Source organism: Rhinolophus ferrumequinum, chromosome 25 (genome assembly GCF_004115265.2).
Source record: "Rhinolophus ferrumequinum isolate MPI-CBG mRhiFer1 chromosome 25, mRhiFer1_v1.p, whole genome shotgun sequence".
In the NCBI taxonomy this organism is placed as follows: domain Eukaryota; kingdom Metazoa; phylum Chordata; class Mammalia; order Chiroptera; family Rhinolophidae; genus Rhinolophus; species Rhinolophus ferrumequinum.
Genome location: NC_046308.1, coordinates 22,235,131 through 22,255,093, shown reverse-complemented (window position 1 = coordinate 22,255,093; position 19,963 = coordinate 22,235,131). Strand labels below are relative to the sequence as shown.

At 54.8% G+C, this 19,963-nt stretch overlaps 1 protein-coding gene across 2 annotated transcripts; it reads left to right on the top strand.

The window, feature by feature from the left end:
- Positions 1-170: 170 nt before the first annotated feature.
- On the top strand, positions 171-12,597 carry GUCD1 (guanylyl cyclase domain containing 1). 2 transcript variants are annotated; one of them, XR_004422075.1, is made up of 7 exons: positions 171-383; positions 5,070-5,154; positions 5,995-6,160; positions 7,342-7,433; positions 9,238-9,479; positions 10,178-10,457; positions 10,714-12,597. XR_004422075.1 is itself a non-coding variant. In XM_033097550.1 (6 exons), exons 1-6 carry the CDS (start codon positions 341-343, stop codon positions 10,267-10,269), a joined length of 720 nt encoding a protein of 239 aa, XP_032953441.1. In that variant the 5' UTR covers positions 171-340; the 3' UTR covers positions 10,270-12,597. The 2 variants fall into 2 exon arrangements, 1 of the variants encoding a protein (XP_032953441.1); XM_033097550.1 differs by having other exon boundaries at positions 10,178-12,597.
- Positions 12,598-19,963: the final 7,366 nt, after the last annotated feature.

The following is a 19,963-nucleotide window of genomic DNA, read 5'->3' as shown; positions in this document are numbered from 1 at the left end:
GCGGGGTCACCAAAAGCCAAGGCTGCGACTGGCCCGGGCGGGCTTAGATCAGGAGGCGGGGGGCCTCTAGTAATAGGACGAGGGATGGGAAAGGGGTGGCCTCTTTGGAGGCCCAGGGAAGGGGAGGAGCTTATGGAAGGGGCGGGGTCCCAGGATCTGAGGCCTGGAGGGGCCGGGGCGGGGCTTGGGGAGGCTCTGCCACCGCCTCTTCTTCTCCCCACCGCGCTGGCGGTGGAGGTGGCGGTGGAGGAGCCTTACACGTTCCGGTCCCACTCCCGCCCCAGCCGAAGCTACAGCCGGCGCCAGGCCGGGGCCATGGGCGCCCCGCGCCGCCCGGGTCATGAGGACGGAGGCGGAGGCAGCGGGGTCGCCGCTCGAGCCCGGTTAGTGCCTCCCTGAGGGCCCAGCCCTCACTCGGGAACGAGGGGTACTCCCACCCCTCCACAGCGCGGGGCAGGGTCCGGCCGCGCGCGCGACCTTGGGCCGACCGCCGCCTCCGGCGAGGCTATAGAGCTTCCAGCGAAACTTGGCCAGGTGTACGCAGCCGCCTTGGTTCCCTACCCTCCAGCCCCTGTCAGTTGGGGTTTCCTGATACTCCCAGGGCTGAGACCCCAGTCAGCTCTGGTAGCGGTCATGGTGGGGAGGGTCCCAGCGTGTGAGGCTGGGGCGCCACCTTCCCCAGAAGCAAAAAGTCCTGCTGGAGTCGCCTTGGGAGATCCTGACCCCTGGGGAAACCAAGGCCTAGAAGCGCAAGGAACTGCTGAGAGCACAGAGCAATGGGAGGGCCCTTACCTGGCCTCCCGGACTCAGCGTTTTGTCCTGTACAGTTCTTCACCCTCTGGTTCCTTCTGCGCCGAGGTGGCCTGAGTTCCTTTGGGGTGGAAACCAAGACTGACATTCAGTGTCACGGTCTTCAGTTTGCTTCTCTAGGTGGGGGAGGGGGAAAGGAGTGATTTCTTCTCTGCTTAAGGCACAGGGTTGATGAGAACGAGACAGTGGTAGTGGTAGTACTACCGTAGTAAACTCTGAAGTGAGTTGCCAACTCATGGGAGAGGACAAGAGCGAGCGCGTGGGAACCTGACACTAACGCCTCAGTGGAACCACAGTGTCACCCGAGGAAGTGGTCTCTTGCGTTTGCAGCAAGGAGTACCGTCTAATGCTACCCTGGGATTTGCATCCTACTCCAACTCTGTGATGTCGGACCAGGCGCTTGCTTTTCCTGAGCCTCAGTGTCAGTGGAGTAATGGCTCACCTTCACAGAGAGCTTTCTCTAGCAGGCACTGTGCTGTGTTTTACATGCAGTGCCTCGTTAATCCTCATCACCACCCCATGAAGAAGGCTGCCTTGTGATTTTCACTTTTATGGATGAGCTGACTGAGGCTGAGAGGGGTTAAGTACTCAGGGCCAGTGAGCTGCGTTCCTTCCTTGGTGACAGCTGCCAACTGAAGCCAGCCAGGGCCTTCTAGGCAGACCCTAGTTCTCACGTGGGACAGTCCCTTTGCTTCAGGCATCAACATCTTGTAGCAGCTTTGGGCTTGGAAGACCTCGCCTACTCTTATCATTCCCCACAGGAGTGTCTGTGGGTCCCTATGGGCAGACCTGCTGGTGCCAAGACTGGGGGCGGCCACAAGGGGATGTTCAGCTCTTCGGGACCTCAGGATCAAGGAGTTTAAAGGATCAGGGCAAGAAGAAAAGGGGCAGCAGAGCTCAGAGCAACTGCCCTGTGCCACATTTACAGCTGGGCATAGGAGAAAGTACAGACAGACTCAAAGCCCAGCTAGTCCATACCAGAGCCTGCGGTACAGAGTAAGGAGGGAGCCATGAACAGGCTGTAGTCTGGAAGCCTGGGGGTGGGAGTGCTGGGCATTGCGGTGACAGGTAGGCCCCTGGCATCTCAAGGGATAAGGCCTTTGGGGAAAAGCATGTTCCAGTCACCAAGCATGTCTGGGTGCCTGCTCTGGGCTGAGGGCTAGGAGGAGGTAAATGCCACCTTGTCCCCACCTACCCCTGAAGAATTCTCCATTTGTCCACTGGGGAATACGGACACCACCTCAAATAATCCATATTGAGGGTCTCAGAGAAGGAAAGGGACCAGAGCATTCGGACGTTTAGAGATGGGAGACAACGTTCCAAATTAAGGGATATATAAGAGGAAAGGCTGGGGAATAAACAGCCTGTGTAGAGAAAAACACAAAGGCCGTTTATGTCCACAGGGAATTCTTGAAAAGGGAGGCACCCCACCATGGGGGGACAATACCCTGCATAGAGCTCTCCTCCACTCAGCCCATTGGGGGGAATTATTTTAGAGTATGAATCCCTGGAGGGCAGGGTTTGGATCTTAGTCACACAGTGTCCCCAGATCCTAACACACGGTGGGTGCTCAACAAGTTCATTTCTTCCAACAAATGTTGAATTACTACTAAGCATCAGACACCAGGCACTGGGAATACCAGTGAACGAGATTAGCAAATTCTCTGCCCTCAGGAAGCTTCCAGGCTAGTGGGGAGACAGAAGAGCCTGATCGACTGACTGACTTTTGCTAAGTACTGTGAGGGAAACAAACAGCATGCTGTGACGGCGGGCTCCCTCACTCTGAAGATGTAGCCAGAAAAAGCATTTCTGAAGAGGAGACTTTGAGCTGAGACCGAAATGACCATCAGGGGAAGCCTTAAGAACAGCAAGGGAAAGAGAGTTCCAGGTAGAGAGAGCTGTATGTGCAAAGGCCCTGGAGTGGAATGAAGCTCGATGGGTGCCCAGAGTAACAGGAACAGGGTAAATGAGGGGTAAAGGCAAAGATGAGGCTGGTAGGTCCTGCTTGGGCAGGGCCTGCAGGCTATGGTAAATTGTGAGAACTTTATCCTAAGAGCAGTGGGACGCTATGGATGGCATCCCTCTGGCTTCTGTGTACAGAGATGGCAGAGGAGCTGAGGTGGAATTTGGAGAAGACAGGCAAAGGTCAGGCGGGAGTAAGCCCTCAGCACTGAATCCATGGCAATGGGAGGAGGAGAATGTGTGAAGGCCTTGAATGAAGTGCCTGGGTTCCTTTTAAAGGCACCTGGGGTCGGGGGAAGGAGGGAACAAAGCCTCAGCCAGGCCTGGACTCAGTGTGCCGGGCCCCCTCCCAGCTGGATGGAGGCAGGGTTCACATCAGCACCCACAAAGGGCTCTACACACCTCCTTGCCCTGAGCGCTCCCACCACCTTGCTGGCTGGTGTCTGTGATGGTGCATTTCATAAAGGCGGAAGCAGGCTCAGGGAAGTCAGGTGCCTCTCAGGTGACTCAGCCAGTGGGTGGCCTGCCCTCGCCCATGCCATCCTGCCTCCCACGCTGCTGCGTGCCCTTGAGGGTGAGGAGTCTGGAGAGAGAGACCAGTACCATGCAGCAAAGGAGCCGCCACAGGTCACTGCCTCTTAGGAATGTACAACGGCCCAGAAGGGCACAGACAAGCTCGGTGCCAGGGTCCCCTCTGGGAGGCAAAGTGTGAACTCAGGCCTGGCGGAGTGCCGATGAAGGAAAGGGCGTGGCTTTTTCAGAGATGGCCCCGAAGTGGTGGCATCTGTGCCAGGCCGTGAGGGCGGGGGCGGATTTAGACACAGGAGAGTAGGAGCACGGGACTCCTTTTAAGAAGGCACTGCCCAGACGAGGCCAGTAGGTCGGAAGGCGAGGATGGCCTCCAGGGCTAATGCGTGGCCCTCATGCTGGGGGCATGCAGTGGGGGGCAGGCAGGCTCCCGGGACGGCTCTGCACCGGCTGGTCTTGGGTTCAAGAAAGGCCCCAGAGACCTGAGGTGAGGAAACAATGTGGGCAGGCTTTTCATGTCCTGAATGGGTGTCATGAGCGAGCAGTGAGTGGTGGTGACTACTGAAGGGAAGTTCCTCCTGGTCCTTTAGACTCTGAACTTTGTCCAGATTCATGGAAGGGCAGAGTGGGAGGGTCCTGCCGGCGCCGCCAGCTCGCCCCTGCCTCAGGCCCTCAGTGCACGCTGTTCTCCCTCTGCCTTGCGCTCTCTACCTCTTGCCTCTCTAAGGCACACCCCCACCGTTTCCCCTAGCCTAAGCCCCCGGTTTTTCTCTTAAACTTGCTTGTTTTCAGTGTTTGCCAGGACAGGGACCTGTCACTCACTGCTGTATCTCTCGTAAACATGCCAGGCACTTGCTAGGCCCTTGGAAAATATTTGTTGATTGAATGACTGAATCAGACCAAAGTCCCCAACTTTAGAGATGGCCAGACTCAGTCCAGTAAGAGGAAGTCAGTTGCTCAGCCCACAGCTGGCCGGTGGCCGGTGGCCAAGCTGGGGCTAGTACACTTAGGGCGGGCCCTTTCTACTCTACCTCTCTGCCTGGCAAGGACAGATTGAGAAGTCGCCCAGGGTAGCATTCCACATACACAGATTATAGGACAGTCCCCTCCTCTCAACCGTGGTCGTCACACCTTGGTGGCCCTGGGGGCTTTGAAGTCAGACAAACTCCAGAGGCCTCATGAATTCAGACATGAATATCTGCTGAGCACCTGTCACGTGCTGGCCCTGGCCCCGTCTCCTTGGAGCTCCCACCAAAAAGGGCTCTGAGAGAGCGGCCTGTGGGGCTGTGAGTGCACAGAGTAGGGGGCGGGGCGGACAGGGGTAGCATCATGGAGAAGATACACAAAAACAGGAGTGAGCTCGAGCACCTGGGAGGCCAGGAGAGTCCAGGCAGAGGGAGCAGGTGAGCAAAGGCCCGGGGGCATAAGGGATCACAACAGGTGAAAATTCTGCCTGGAGGATGGGATGGTCGGGTGAAAATGACAGGTGCGGAGGCAGAGGCTGCTGGGGCAGCAGCCATTAAGGCATTAAGAGAGACGGGAACCAACCCACTGGGGGATTTTGTGTAGGGCTGACCTGCTCTGACTGGTATTTTGGGAAGATCACTGCTGTTGTAATGAGAATGGATTTGGGGACCTGAAAGGCTGGGGATTGGCCCCTGAACAGCACCTGCAGGATCTGGGCAGGGCCCAATGACGATGGGTCCAGTGGAGGTGGCAGTGACAGGCACTGTGCCAAGGGTCCATGACCTCCCTGTGCTTCCCTGCAGGGGACTTTGTGCAGCTGCCTGTGCCCATCATCCAGCAGCTCTACCACTGGGACTGTGGGCTGGCCTGCTCCAGGATGGTGCTGCGGTGAGTAGGCCGGCCAGGGCCCTCCTCATCCGCACCGCATGCTCTGGCTGCAGGGGGAGACCGGGCTGGGATCCATTATCCATGCGGCTGTCCTTGGTTGGGGCTTGTGGGAGGCCGAGCTTCTAGTCCGGCTCAGTCCCATCTGCAAAAGCAAGCGAGGGATGGGCCAGGCTTTCCAAGTGTGCACCCTGGGAATGCCTGGGAGCTCTGGGGCTGGCAGGGAAGTCCCAGGTGCCCAGTCCTGGTCCACAGAGTGACCCCATGACTGGGACACAGGGCCTTCCATCTCTTCGGCCTCAGGCCCCTGGAAGACAGGGTCACTGGGTAGCCAAGCACTGAGCTGAGGCTGTGTGATCATCACAGGAACCTTGACCATCAGAGCTTGGAGGAACCATAGCTGTCACCTTGTAGGAGAATTTTTAGATGGCTGCCTGGGACCCCGGAGCAGCTTTTCCCTTATCCTTTTTACATCCTGGAATTCTAGGCAAGATAGGGTTCAACAGAAGAATTATCCGAGTAAAGCTTAGAAAACCACTGATGTGGTCCCACCACCTCATCTTAGAGATGAAACTAGCGAGGCCAGAGAGGGCAGTGACTTGCCCAAAGTCACACAGACAGCAGGAGATGGGAGAAGCAGAATTCAGGCTCTCGACTCTAAGGCCAGCACGGTGCCCAAGCAGCCTCAGGTTGTGTCCAGGGGGGACATAGGGTTTCATGACAAAGGACAGAGCTTTCTGGGGAGTGGAAGCTCTGCCAGTGGCTGATGGACCCACAGGTGAAGGGTGACCAGACCAGCTTCCCCTCGAGGTGAACTGGCCTCCGTGGCCTGTCTGCCCACAGGTACCTGGGCCAGCTGGATGACGGGGAGTTCGAGAGCGCCCTGCAGGAGCTGCAGCTCACCAGGAGCATCTGGACCATCGACCTAGCCTACCTGATGCGCCATTTTGGCGTGAGGCACCGCTTCTGTACCCAGACCCTGGGCGTTGACAAGGGCTACAAAAACCAGGTGAGTGGCCGACCACCAGGTCCAGTTGTTAGAAGAGGGTACGGGCAAGGCCTGGACACCGCATGGACACACAGGTGTGCAGAAACCAGGGAGCGTGGCAGATGTGCCATGGGAAGGACTTCAAGCTGGTAAGACCAAGTGACCTTGAGGTTCAGCCTGCCCAGAGGATTTGAACAGCAAGTTGGGTCCCTCCTGGCACCCCTGCCCCAGAGAACCCTGCTGACTGCCTTCAACAGACTTGAGGACTGGAAGACAGGGATGCAGAAGAGCGTCTCAGGGTTCCTTCTGTGCCCTTCCCCTGTCCCTTAGCCAAGGCAGGGCCCAAGGCCTCAGAGCTCACCATTCTGACCTCATCCAACAATTATTTGCCCATTTTCTTCCTTCTCATGGGTAATAGGTATTCTGAAAGACAAAACCAAAATATCATCTTTTTTTTTTTTCTCCTGAAAAAGAATGCCAGCGTAGCCTCGTCAACACACCCGTGCATTTTCCCTCCCTGAACAGCTAGAGCTGGTCTTGCCTGCCACTGAGGCAGAGCTCAGCCCAGGCTCTGAAACTTGGCAGAGCGCAGTCCCTGCTGGCCTCCTTGGCAAGAGGGTTGCCGAGCAGTGGCCAGTGCCAATCAACTAACTCTCCTCGGAACCTTCCAGGCTGGGGGAACAAGGCTCTCACCATTGGCACGAGGCAGAGAAAAGGGCCCAAGAACAAGGTCATTTCTGCCTTCCCCATGAGTAAAGCTCCCACTCCCCGGAAACTCTCCTGAGGTCCCTGCACCAAACCAAGTCTGTTCTATGGACCTCACCTGGCTAAGCCGAGTGGTGGCTGAGCAGTTAGATGGGCTCAGCTGCCCCTTTGCTCATTTATTCAGACTCCTGCTCATGCCTGCCAGAGGCACAAGCCCAGGGGCGACTGACCTGCCCAGGGAAGCAACCCGAGCTCAGCTGCCCCCCCGTCCCCTGAGCATCCTCTTCCTGCCTCTGTGTGGTCCTGTGCACACTGGCAAGTCACCCTGCGGGCTCGGGACATGCAGCTTTCTGCTCACGTGCTGCATATGCCGTCTCCTATGGCAGGCCAGGCTCCTCCACTCTCCCACCGTCTCTGACTCCATAACGTGCTCTTTGTCCAAATGGGTGAGGACAGCCAGGGTGGGCGGCCCCTCCAGCCTGTTCTTTTCTCTTCAGTCTTTTTACAGGAAGCACTTTGACACAGAGGAAACCCGGGTGAACCAGCTGTTTGCACAAGCCAAGGCCTCCAAGGTGCTGGTAGAGAAATGGTGAGCCTGCTGACACCCTCTCTTGCGTACCTGCTCACCCGCAGACTTGGAGTGTACAGGAAAGGCGAGGGCCTTGGGAGACAGGCAGAACTGGGGTTTCCTGCTCGGGTGGCCATGGGTACTGACTTGCCCCCCTGAGCCTTGGTTTTTCATCCATGAAATGGGGACCAGTGGGACTACATGGTCTACTGTACACAAGGCTTCAGCCTGGGATGGATTCTGAGCAGGGGCTGGAGGGACAGGTGAGCAAGACACATTCCAGCCGGTCCTTGGGCTGCTCACGGAATGGTGGCATGGGACAGAACAGGAACCTGAAGGAAGGGGTGACAACCTGAGGAGCATGCTGGCACAGTGATGGAGGGTAACAGGGCAGCCCAGTGTGTAGGTTATCTGGGGAGGCCTGGCTCCCAGATCTCCTCATGGGCTGCTATGACCTTACATGGGTTTCCCCTTCTCATCTCTACGTGGGGGCAGGATTCAGGCAGAGCCTGGGAGTAACTTGCCCGGATACAAGTGGCTTTCTTCCTCTCTCAGGCCTATTGGCTCAGGTCCCGGCCGGGCTCCCCTCAGGTTTCTCTTCTCAGGTTTCCCTGTTCTTTACAGATTTCTATTTTCATTTAACAAGCCACACTATAGGTGACTTAGAAAACAGGAAGAGTTTCCATGCATCCTTATGCCACATGAACACACGTTGGAAGGAAAGGCAGCGAATGTTGATTTCGTGGCACTTGACAGGTGCTGTCTTGTTGAGTGGGACACTGGTGCTGTCCTCATTCCTCAGCTGAGGAAACAGAGGAAGGGAAAAGTGGTGTGAGCCCCCCACGCCCACCCCCTCCCCCGCCATTCCCCGCCCCGCCCCCAGCTACTCAGTCCTGCTGTGACCCCAACCTGACACTTCCACCCACAGTTATCCCATGCCACCCTCTGCCTTTCCTTCCAGCCCAGCCCCTGCTTTTTTTCTGTAGCTGAAATCTCACTCTTGTACATACCATTGGGAAGTCAGCCAGTTAGTATTTCATTTCAAAGACCAAATGGGAAAATGACATGTTTCCTTGGGCTGAGGCAACGAACCAAATTGCCATGTGACTCAGCCATGGGCTGGAGTGGGGCCAGGCCACTGGTGCTCAGGCCATCACTGCTGAGACTGCTAAGGAAGGAGCCAGGAAAGATGGTGGAGCCCCTGGCCTTGGACTTGCTGCCTCTGGGTGGGGCCGCACTCCATGGGGCAGCTGGCTCTGCTGGTTTGGGGATTCTCCTGGAAGCGCTGCTGACCAGCTCTTCCTAGACAGCCACTTCTCCCACAAGGAGCCTTGGCAAAAAAGAAAAATAGCCCTTTCAGAGAAGCATTTGGTTTTGAGACTGGCAAAGCACTGCTTGGCTCAGATTTGGGGAATTAAACTGGACCGACAGTTTCCAATGTAAACCACACATGATTTAGGGTAAAGGACCAGTGGAGGTGCCTGGCTAAAATAATTCACTTCCCAGTCCAGGAGGCGGGGTCCCATGTGCTGCTCCACTAGCCCTTGATGGGCCTGTCTGGAGCTGACCTGCCACCCCCGAAGGGTCTGACGGGGCCAGCTTGTCCTTGGGCATACTCAGAGACACCCTCCAGTGGTCCTGTGTTTGGCCCTGGGCTGAGCCTGGACCACGGTGACAAAGCAAGATGTTCCCACTTGCAAGGAGCTCGGGGCAGAGGGAAGACAAGCCACTCCCCAAGCTGTGTGACACAGGTTCCAGCTAGGGCTCCACTTGAAAGATGAGGAGTGGGCCCAGCGGTGCCAGCTTCCCCTCCTCCCACCCACAGCACGGTGAGCGTGCAGGACATCCAGGCGCACCTGGCGCAGGGCCACGTGGCCATTGTATTGGTGAACTCAGGGGTGCTGCACTGCGACCTCTGCTCCAGCCCCGCCAAGTACTGCTGCTTCGCCCCGCGCGGCCACCGCTGCTTCTGCCGCACCCCCGACTACCAGGGCCACTTCATCGTGCTGCGTGGCTACAACCGGGTCACCGGCTCCATCTTCTACAACAACCCAGCGTATGCTGACCGTGAGTGTGGCTGACGAGGACGGGGTTGGGGACGGTGGGTGGTGCGGCTACATTCGCCTGGCCCTCCCAACTCCTTCCCATTCAACTTGGCGGGGCCAAGACCTCCCTTGCCGCCTTCTCCCCAAAACCCCTGCTCCTCCTGGGCTCCTGTCATCTGTGCCACCCCTCTGGCCAGGCAGCGGGGCCGCGCTGGCCTCCTCCACACCCCGTCATTACCGGCCCGGCCAGCTCTCCCTCCCACAGCACTAGCTCCACACCACGGCCCAGGGCCCCGCCCACGGGCTCCTGCTGTATAGACTGCAGTTTCTTTCCCTCCCCACTCTCCTCTCCCGGGAACAGTCAGCACACACATCAGAGAGTCTGCCAGCCCCTTCTCTAGACCCCTCCAGGGCTCCCTACTGCCCTGGGGATGGGGAAGGACTGCGCTGACTCACAGGTTTGCCCTGTGTGGCCTCGAGCATGTTTTATCCCCTTTCTGGGCCTCTCTTTCTCCATCTGCTAAACTGGGGAGGTCTCAGGGACAAGCTCATAAAGGCCACAAGAGGCAAGAAGGGCTTCTTGGGGGTGGAAGTCTTGTGTGCTGAGTGGGGGCCAGGCAGGCGGGATATGGTCAGACTTCCCCGGCATCCCTGGGTGCCAGCGCCGCGCCGCGACGCTCTCTCCCAGCCCGCTGCCCTGCTCTGCCCCTCCTGCCCCAGGGATGTGCAGCACCAGCGTCAGTAACTTCGAGGAGGCCAGAACCAGCTACGGCACAGATGAGGACATCCTGTTTGTCTACTTAGACAGCTGACAGCGGAGCTCGGCGGGCCTCGGCCCTCACACCCCAGCCGGCCCCACCCGAGCTGGGCCCGCTCAGAAGGCCCTGGTCCAGGCCCTAGGGCTGCTGGGGCTCCGATGCAGAGCTGCGGCCTCAGCCCGTGTGGCAGTACCCCTAGGGAACTCCGGGAGGCTGCAGCATTCCTGCTTCATCCACCAGTGGTGAGTGTCATCCTGCCACTTACCCAGCTTACCTGCTGGTTGCTGGAGGCACCCCCAGAGCATCCTAGCGGAGCTTCCCCCAAGACCCCGAGCCTGACTCCAACTGTGTCCAGGAGACGTCCAGTACCGCCAGTACCCTTGTTGCCTGCGAGCCAGACCCTGGGCCAGGGGAGAGGTCTGAGCCCATCTCCCCACAGACCGAGGGACCAAGCCCTTGAGAGAGATGCTTATCAGGACAGCATCTGTGTGTTTGCAGACTGTAGCTAACCCTGGCCGTGCTGGGAGCTGTCCTCGCCCTTCTCCCTGGAAGTGCTGCAGAGCCCCCTGTCCTTTCATGGATGCCACCGCCCCTTCCGGCCTCCCAGAGGGCCCAAGTTCCTGTGGCTGGTTCAAGGCCTGTGGCTCCTGGGGAGGGCTGGACCTCAGGAAGAAAGGACTCAGGCCCCTGCAGCCCTCCAGGTACTCCAGCTCTAAAGGGTGTGGGCAGGGTCCTGGTGAGTGCTCCGGAAAGCCTGACCCAGAAGGCTAGGGACAGCTGCCTGGACCCCAAAGATGCCCCTCACCCAGGAGGCCTCCTGACACTAGCCTAAGTCCCAACAGTGGGGCCTGTCCTCTGAGTGTGGGGAGCCCCAGGTCTCACAGGGTCTGTGCTTCTGAAGCAATGGAGGGGGCAGCCTGTGGTCTCCCACCCCCCCGGCGGTGCACACCAGGACCTTTTGCACAGAATGGTGGGTCAAGAAGGGTGGTGCATGCCCAGGATTACACAGCATGGCACAGAGCATGAACTAGAGCTGTTGCCTTCTTTTTCTTTCTTTCTTTTTTTTTTGGGTAGGTGGGGGTTTTTCTCTTTTTTTTTTTTGAGATTTAAGTTTTTACTTCTGGGGGTGAGAATAACCCTCAAATAAGACAATAATAGATTGCAGGTACTTTGGAACCACTGACACCTCTCTTCAGGGGACAGATAAGCCAGTCCAAGTTCTCTTTCAAAGAAAAGGGGACTCGCAGCTGGTGGGCTTGAGTGCCAGGGCCCCTCACCTTGCAGACGAATCTGGCCCAGTCTGGGGAGAGTTTACCCAGGAGTCTGGTGGAGCTGGGTCTTGAACCCAGGTCTGCACCTAAAAAATAAAGGAAATGAATCATTTCCAAAGGGGCTGGGGTACCGACCCCTCACAGGCTGCCTGTGGCAAAGGAGCAGAGGTGCCCCAGCAGCCCCACTCACCCTGCACCTCTGCGATTTGGTCTTCCAATGCCCAAGGCAGGACGTGGCAGCAGCTGCTGCCCTCCCCCTCCAGCTGGCCCCTCCCCACCATGGCTGCTCTGAGGGGCTCTGCTTACGAAGGCTGTCAGACCACCCAGCCGTATTGCTCCTCAACACCAGGTGTAGCCTGGGCCAGGAGGGAGGCGCTGTTAGCTGGGCAGCTATTCTGGGTGTGAGACTAGCGTTGCCTTCAGACTGGTCTCGTTTCTATTGCCTTAATGCTGGGTGGTCCAAGATCCGGGGAGCTCTGGCTCTATGCTCAGGAATACCACATGTGGCAACTGTGGGGTTTGGGCGTTCTTAGGAGGGGCCCAAGTAAAATTGTGGTGAGGATAGATGTGTCAAGGAAAACAACGAGAGGAAGTGAAGCTTTCAAGGATGGCTGAATGTGAGTGAGGTACGTGCCCACGCTGGGAGGCGGCCATGGAGAGCAGCCTCCACGGACAGTGGTCATGACACCTCAGCCCGTCATGTGACATTTAGAAACGCTCTGTCCCTGCGCTTCTCAGGGCAAGTCACAAGTTAGGGTTCAACTATGTGGAAGATTAACAAGAAAGCTGCCTGCCCCTAAGATGGTGCCACCTTCCTGGGGAGGGTTATGGAGGCAGGACACAAACCACACTATATTGTGTAATGAAAAAATCATGAAAGTGGGGCCAGAGAAAAAGCTCCATCAGGAACTTCTGCCTACAGCGCGTGGCACCCACAACCCCCTGTCCACATGCTGGGGGTCCAGCACAGCCCCCAAAGCACAGCGGACATTTGGCTTTGTTCACTCTGGCCACATGGGGACAAAAGGGATCTTTTGCATTGCAGAGATTTTATACATAAATATATTTTGTTTGTAACAAGCCATTCTCAATAAACGTTATTCTCACTGCACAATGATGGCAGTCCCTGGCTGCCTTCATGAATTCTTGTCTCCTCAGCACGAGCAGGAGCCCGGGTCCTCGACCTGCAGTACACTTTTCTGCTTTTCTGGCCTGCATCTGTCCTGATGCTTGTGCAGGGCCTAGGCAGCAATACTGGAGGTGGAAGGGCCTCAGAGGTTGACCAAGGTTCTTGAGGAGGGCATGGAAGGCGTACAACCTCGGGCAGGAGGAGGGCCGGGGGGTGGGGGATGTCAAGTGAGGGGGGCAGTGGGGACCACAGGAGGGAACAGAGGGACTCCAGCCATCCCTGCACCCTCCACCCCAACCAGCAGCTCTCCGTATCTGCTAGCTGTTGGGTCCTTCTAATATTGCATTTGATAAGAATTCTGCTTCTAAAAGAAGTGTTTGGAAATCCTGCATCACGTGGCATCTTCAGACCTGCCCCAGGTCCTACAGGGAGGCTGATGGAAGCAGAGCCGGCCCCTGGGTAGGGGCCCGGTGTCTGGCCTGTGCTCTCACCCTGACGGCTGCTCTCCCCCTACCCAAGCCCCACACTGTGGAGATATATTAGTAGGAGGTTGGACCGAGGTCTTGGGCTCTTTACTCCAAACTGGAGAGCAGCCCTGTAGACATCAGTCGGAGCTGACCAGCCGAGGTTGGGATGCCCAACTAGTGTCCCAGGAAGTATAGCAGGTGTGCTACACGTGCAGCCAACAGCATGTTAACCCTGGCAGTGAACTTGCTCCTCTGCCCTTCAGCATGAGCCTTCTGCCCACCCGAGGGAAAGGGGCCCCAACCTGAATGGATATGTCATGGGTTGGGACAGGCATGGGAAAGATTGGTTTGGGGTCTCTGAGTGGCCAGTGAGCACAGTTATGGGATAAAAATGACAAAATGAAGGAGGTGTTGAAGCAGGAGGGACGAAAGTAGGTGGGGCAGTGAGTCCTGGGTGGAGTTGGCTGCCCAGAGCATGCAGCGTGGGGATAGTGGGGGAACAGGCTTACGACTCCTGGGAGGGGCCCCATTGGGAGTCAAGGGCTCGGCCACAGCAGAGATCTGGGTGCAGCTGAGCTGGTGCCTTTGGCCTCGGGTCTCTCATGAGGTTACATGGGGGTCTCTCAAGCTCTTAGCTGAGGCTGCAGTCATTTTAAGGCTCAACGGGGGCTGGAGCATCCGCTTCTAGGCTCCCATATAGGGCTGCTGGCCACAGGCTGCCTGGGGGTCGTCCTGATATTACAGATGTAATGAGAGGGAGGGAGGGATGGAGAGAGAGAACAAGTTCCCAGGATAGGAACCACGGCCTTTTAATAACCTAATCTCAGAAGTGACATCCTGTCACTTCTGCGGTATTCTCTGGGTGAGAAGTGAATCAGTCCAGCCCACACTGGGGGTTACACAGGCATGACCATGAGGAAGCAAGGAGCACTGGAGGTCAAGTGGTTCCATTTTTTAAACCTCAGAACAGAGTTAGGAACGCCCCCTGGGGACCATCTTGTCTAGTGGGTCCTGAGGTGTGCCCTTGAGAATGCCCAGTAGTGCGAGGTTCTGTACAATAGGGTACCCTGGTCAGGCCAGCTTGGCAAACACTGCATGCTACGTGCTCTCCAGGAGATTTAGGATGTGCAGAAAAGGTTGGGTACAACTCTGCGGCCAGGTGACCCCATTCATTTAGGGTTTTCCCAAATTAACCACAGAGTTTGTTTTCTCATGGCACTGGTATTCTATGAAATCTACTGACACTTGGGTAACCACTGGTCTAGTCCAAGGGGGAGACTGCAATAAAGGGGAGCGACTGGCCCCAGGTCATCACTCATAAGTGATAGCAAAGCTAGAGGCTCTAGAGCAATGACAACCTGTGTGGCTGCTGCCCCAAGCCTCAGCCCCAGCCACAGTGAGACCCTGGGGCCCCTACAGCAGGGAGCCAATGCCAGAGGAGCCAGGAAGAGAACTCTGAGTTCTGGAGCCAGAGACACTGCCGCTGGCCCGTGGGGGCCTGCCTCTGGGTAGAGAGTCTGGCTGGGGGCCCCAACACCCTGGAAGACTATCTAGTAGTTTCACCATAAACATCTTTTCCTCAAGCATGTTTGCCACAGGAATTTTGCATCTTTGCTTCAATTTTCACTGCAAACGTTTTCACCGCAGAACTTAATTGGCCATAAAGCAGTTTTACTGTAAAAGATAAAATAACTGGTTGACATCTGGCAGACTTAATGTATTTTGTCAGTTTGGTTTCATTTCTCCATTGACAAGTTCTTGCAGTACTCCCATTTTTATATTATACATCTATTAGCCCTCATATACAGTGATGAGTAGACGTGGTGACCTACGCGTCTGTGTCGATGGATGACACCAACTATGTATAAAGCCAGACTGACTGCCAAGCCACGTGTAAAACCAAATTGCATACTGTACTCGAAAATGATCACATATCAGTGTGTTTGCAAATCCTTCGGGGACCAGTCATTCCACCCCGTCAAAACCGAGAATGTTTACAAACCATGGCAAATGTTAAACACGTGGCTGCTACTGCACAACAGTCTTCGAGAGCATTAAGTATTGATCCTTTAGTTGGAAACTGATACCTCTCTTAATGAAGAAAGAAATTTTAGTGAAAAGGAATAAAAAGCATGTTGCTGAACAAGGAGATGAATCAATAAGCAAAAATGAATGTATCATACTATGAACGAAAGACCTCAAAGACTATGTATTTTTTTTAAAAAAAGACAATGTATTTTCATTTCTTGCAATAAAGTCTTTTAAATTTTGTTATTAACGTTTTCACATTCCATTATGTGCTTTTTCAATTGTCCCTCTTTTATTTTTCGTTCTTTTATTGTTTACGGTGAAACTGCCTTACGGCCACTTAGTTATGCAGCAAAAATGCTTGCGGCAAAGATGGTTGGGGTGGACCCACTGAGAACCCCTGGAAAAGCACAGATCTTGCTCTCCTTGCTAACTTGCCTCCATCCAAGCTGCCCCTGCCACAGTATCCAGGAATGCACGTCATGGACTAGCCCACACCCTCCAGCTTCAGAAGAGAATGGAGAAAAGAAGACATCATCCTGCTGAGCTGTGATCCCAGGGCCGAGTGGTGGGACCAGTATGGACTTGAGTGTTCACGGAAAAATCTCAGTGCCAGGACATGGAGACAGATAGCACAGGCCCAGCGCAGGGGCCTTTCCAGTGGCTTTTCCATCATCTCCCCACCCTCTCCCTCTTTGCCTCTCCCTGGTTGCGTGTCCCGACATGCGTCCTGAACAAGGCATGCTGTGGAGATTCTGTGGGTTTGGTTCCAGACCACCACAATAAAGTGAATCACAATCCTTTTGCTGGTGGAGGGTCTTGCCTTCAATTTGTAAGAATCGTGCAACATGTGTGAAGCTCAGTAAAGCGAAGTGCAATAAATTGAGGTGTGCCTATACTGCTTCTTGAGGATCCCACTCAGCCCTGGTGGAATCCTGGGCTTCCCCCATCCCTGGAAGGTCTGGTGAGCCAGTCTTCACAAGCTGTTTGGAACCCCTTGACTGACAAGAGCTGATGTCTACATCTCATTCCACCCTCACAATAGACCCATAAGGCAGCCAAGCTGGCCTCTTCTTGACTTCCCACCTGCCAAGATCCTTTCCTCCCTCAGGCCTTTGCACCTCCCCGTACCCTCCCTCAGGGCTCTGCTCAATGGCATCAATTTTAAAGGAGCACCTCCATCCTTTCCCCCCGTACCCTCCCCTGCCCCATCACATCGTGCTGTCTACCTGTCTCCACTGCTGTAGTTCCAGTACCTGACACCTAGTAGGTGCTTGATAAAGTACATGAATGGTTGACAGTAGGTCTTTACTAACACATTTTAGTGGTCCTCCTGTACTTTTCAGAACCACAGGTCATCATTAAAGGCAAGGTTGCATTTGAACCTTTGATGTTATGCAGAATTCAGCAGACATTCTCCTGCAGGATGAGTGGGAAGGTAAACTGGTAGTGTTTTTTACAGGCTAATTTGACAATATATTAGCGGAAGGCAATCCTCCACTAGTGACTGCATTTCTGCATGTCTCATGAGCAGAGGCACTGGCTACCTTCATTCTGAACGATCTTTTCAGGGCTGTTTGTCTAGCAAATTGTCTTGGAAGATATGACAGTGTCTCCCTCAGAGCAAAAGACAGACAGACGGAAGAGTCGATGATGTCGTTTGGGCTCAAGTCAAAAGCCTCAGCCCCAGAGATCCTGACAGTGGTGTTTTCACCCCTCCACCAGTGGGGTGACTGATAAACCCTGAGCAAATTCAGGCACTCGGGACTATGTGGCCTGATTCACAATGCCATAATCGCCGACAGTCAAGGAAAATATGCCACCTCCTCTTTATCCATCCACCACTCCCAACAAAGAAGGCCTGGCACCTTCTTGAATCTTTGGGTACTGGAGAGAGTATCGTCTCACGTGGGCATCCTACTTAGTCCTTTTCTATCGGCTGATCTGCAGTCCAGCACCCTTTGAGAGCGACCCAAACCAATAGGCTGTATTGGAAGCCGCCGAGAAAGCTGTGTCCCCCTCTGTACCTTTGGGGCCCCACAAGTCCAGTGACCCCTTTAAGCTGTATAAGCCTCTATGACTGATGACTGTGGTAATGGGAGCCTCTGGTAAAGGGGAGCAGATTGTACCCAGAGGTGCCCCTTGGGGTCCTCCACCCCGACACAGTGATCAGGTACACCCCTTTTGAAAAGCTTACTACTGGGCTCTTGTGGAAACTGAACACCTGACCCACAAAAGCCTTACTTGTGCAATAAAAATGGTACATTCAAGAACACAGCTGGCCTGGCCCAAGTGACACCTCAGCTTTACATGAAAAAACACAGCTAATCCTTTGGGGGAAACTTATATCCCCATTCCACCAAAGCAAAGCCACTGGCTCAACGGTGACCTCAAGTTCCCTGAAATCCTTGGGCCCGGTTCACCAATGGGTCCACTGAGCTGAAAGCTGATGTGTCCTCTGGGCTGCTGTGCTGTTCACCCTCAGAGGCCCGACCCAGAACCAAAAATGGACGTGAGTCCCTCTGATCAGTAGGTAGAACTCCAGCCACTCTCGCAGCCCTGGGCCAGTAGTCCACTTGATACTGGCATAGTTTTACTGAGTCTTGGGCTGTTGCCAATGGCCTAGTAGTGTGGTCTACGCCTTAGGAAATTTCAAACCAGCAGATTAAAGACACCCATCTTTGGGGCCACGGGCTGTGGAATCAACTGTGGCTGTGACAGACTTGTCGGGATCACTCATGTTAGGTGCCTGTGTAAGAAGAGGCTACTCTCCTATGACACCCCCTGGAATAAGGCTGTTGATTGCACCGCCACCCAGATCATCACCTGGATCATTGTGCCGGGCATGGGAAGACCTCCACCACTGGGGACTGGGCACAAAGGAAAAGACTGTCTTGATGCAGAGGCTACCACCACATGCCAGGCTTGTGATTCCTGCCAAGGGCTGGCCCACTTCTCTTGCAGAGAAGGAGGTGACCTTGTACAAGTCATGTCCCCCACCACCTGCTCAGGGCAGATTAACTCCATCATACCTCTGATTTCCTCTGGGGGCTATTGGTGGTGTCTCACCCCTGTTGACATATTTTCAGGTTATGGATTTGCTGTTTCAGCCCAAACAGCCAACTCAGGGCACATCACTGTGGCCCTTGAAACTAATCTGTGTGATGTCTTTGGCTTTCTGGGCCACGTGCAGTCTGACGAGGGTGCGTTTTTGATCACAAAAGTTCCTCAACGATGGGTGCGCAGTCAAGGTATTCAATGGACCCTCCACATTCCCTGCCATCCACGGGCACCTGGAATCCTTCAGCACTGGAATGCCTCCTCAAAAACCAATCAGAAAGGATTCTGACTCTGCCTCCCTCACTCCCTCCTGGTCCACACGTTTGTAAAGCAGTTTGGTCACTGAATGCAGCTGTCTCTAGAACGGCCATTTTTTGGGTACATCTGCATGAAAGTGGTAAGAAGACCATAAGGACCTATTTGGAAATTTGGAGATGCAGACTTGACTATTCCTGCGCATATATGTTGCTTCTTCCTTTCCCCTAAGAGCAACTCCAGGCCAGCCTGGTTGGCATATCTTCTAGGTGACAGCCCAGCCGAAAGGCGACGCAGAAATTCAAACTTGATTCTGGATCGACATAGTCTTACATCATAAGGACAATGATCACTTGAGTGTGTACACTGCTTGCTGAGACCCCCTTACAGAGGCCCATGCAGGACAAAAGGGGGGACAGAATGGGTCCCTGTGCATTTTATAAAAATGCCCTTGATTCCCTTGCACCTACCCTTCTAAACAAAAGGTCTGTGTTTGAGAAAGGGGTACCTCGGGGGGGAAAAGTGACATTTTAGTTACTGGAATTTAGCTACACTGTTTCGGAGGGGGAGCGGCAACTTCGGCACCCCGGAAGGTGACACCTTAGATCTCACGAAATAGGTAGGGAGGGGCTACCTAGTAAGGACCTGTGTTTCATCATTGCCTCTGGAACCTTCCTTATGAACACAAAGGCCCTGGTGCAGTTCTCCCAAACTTTTGCGAGCACCTTACACGTAACTGATTGCAGGGTTTGCCTTCTTCCTGACCACATGGCTTTGACCACAGTGTGACCACCATTCCTGTTAACCTTACCAGAAATCTATTGGAAACACAGGGGTATCCCTTGCTCCTGCACCTCCCAGGAAAAACACCCGCAACACCAGCAGATGTTTTCCCAACCCCCATTCCCACAGACATCACTCAGTTATCTGTGGGGCAGATGACCACCACCAGCTGGTGGCGTGGGCAAACAGGATAGATTGGACTGAGGGGCCTCTGGCAGTCCTTCCAAATACAAGGATTAGACTCAATTATTCACACTAAACTGGGAAACCAAAGACCTACCAGCGGGCCAGGAGGCCATGCTGAAGGAGCTGTCAACCTGTGCCCCGACTGAGGTAGGTCCCACCTGGGGGACACCAACCCTTGTGAACAACTCTTCCTTTCTAGGGGTACCACATGTGCCCTGATGACTGTACTCGCACGGAAGCCAGGAATTAACTTGTCCACCTCCCCCAAACAGTGTCTTGTGTCTGCGTGGCAGTCATGAGAGACCATCAGGTGTTTAAACAAACACCACTAATAGGTCAGGTAGCCCAGAGACAACTGTGGAGATTTAGCTAAAACGAGGCTAACCTTACTCAGGGGAGTTTCTGGGACTCATAAGTGACTCCTTACTTATGTGCACTTTTTGAGCAGTCATCCCTACGATGGTGGTCATCTGATTAGAAAAGTGATGCACCATTTGTCCCTGACTTTAGCTGAAGTGATCAACCGTAGCACCTTGGCCCTGGAAGGCATTCAGGTCAGTGTAACTCAT

What these genes read in the sequence shown, in the direction of transcription:
- GUCD1 (XM_033097550.1), top strand. Translation starts at nt 341, where the DNA reads ATGAGGACGGAGGCGGAGGCAGCGGGGTCGCCGCTCGAGCCCG. An exon ending in GGGGTCGCCGCTCGAGCCCG is followed by an intron (nt 384 to 5,069) that starts GTTAGTGCCTCC and finishes GCTTCCCTGCAG; the next exon opens with GGGACTTTGTGCAGCTGCCT. An exon ending in AAGGTGCTGGTAGAGAAATG is followed by an intron (nt 7,434 to 9,237) that starts GTGAGCCTGCTG and finishes TCCCACCCACAG; the next exon opens with CACGGTGAGCGTGCAGGACA.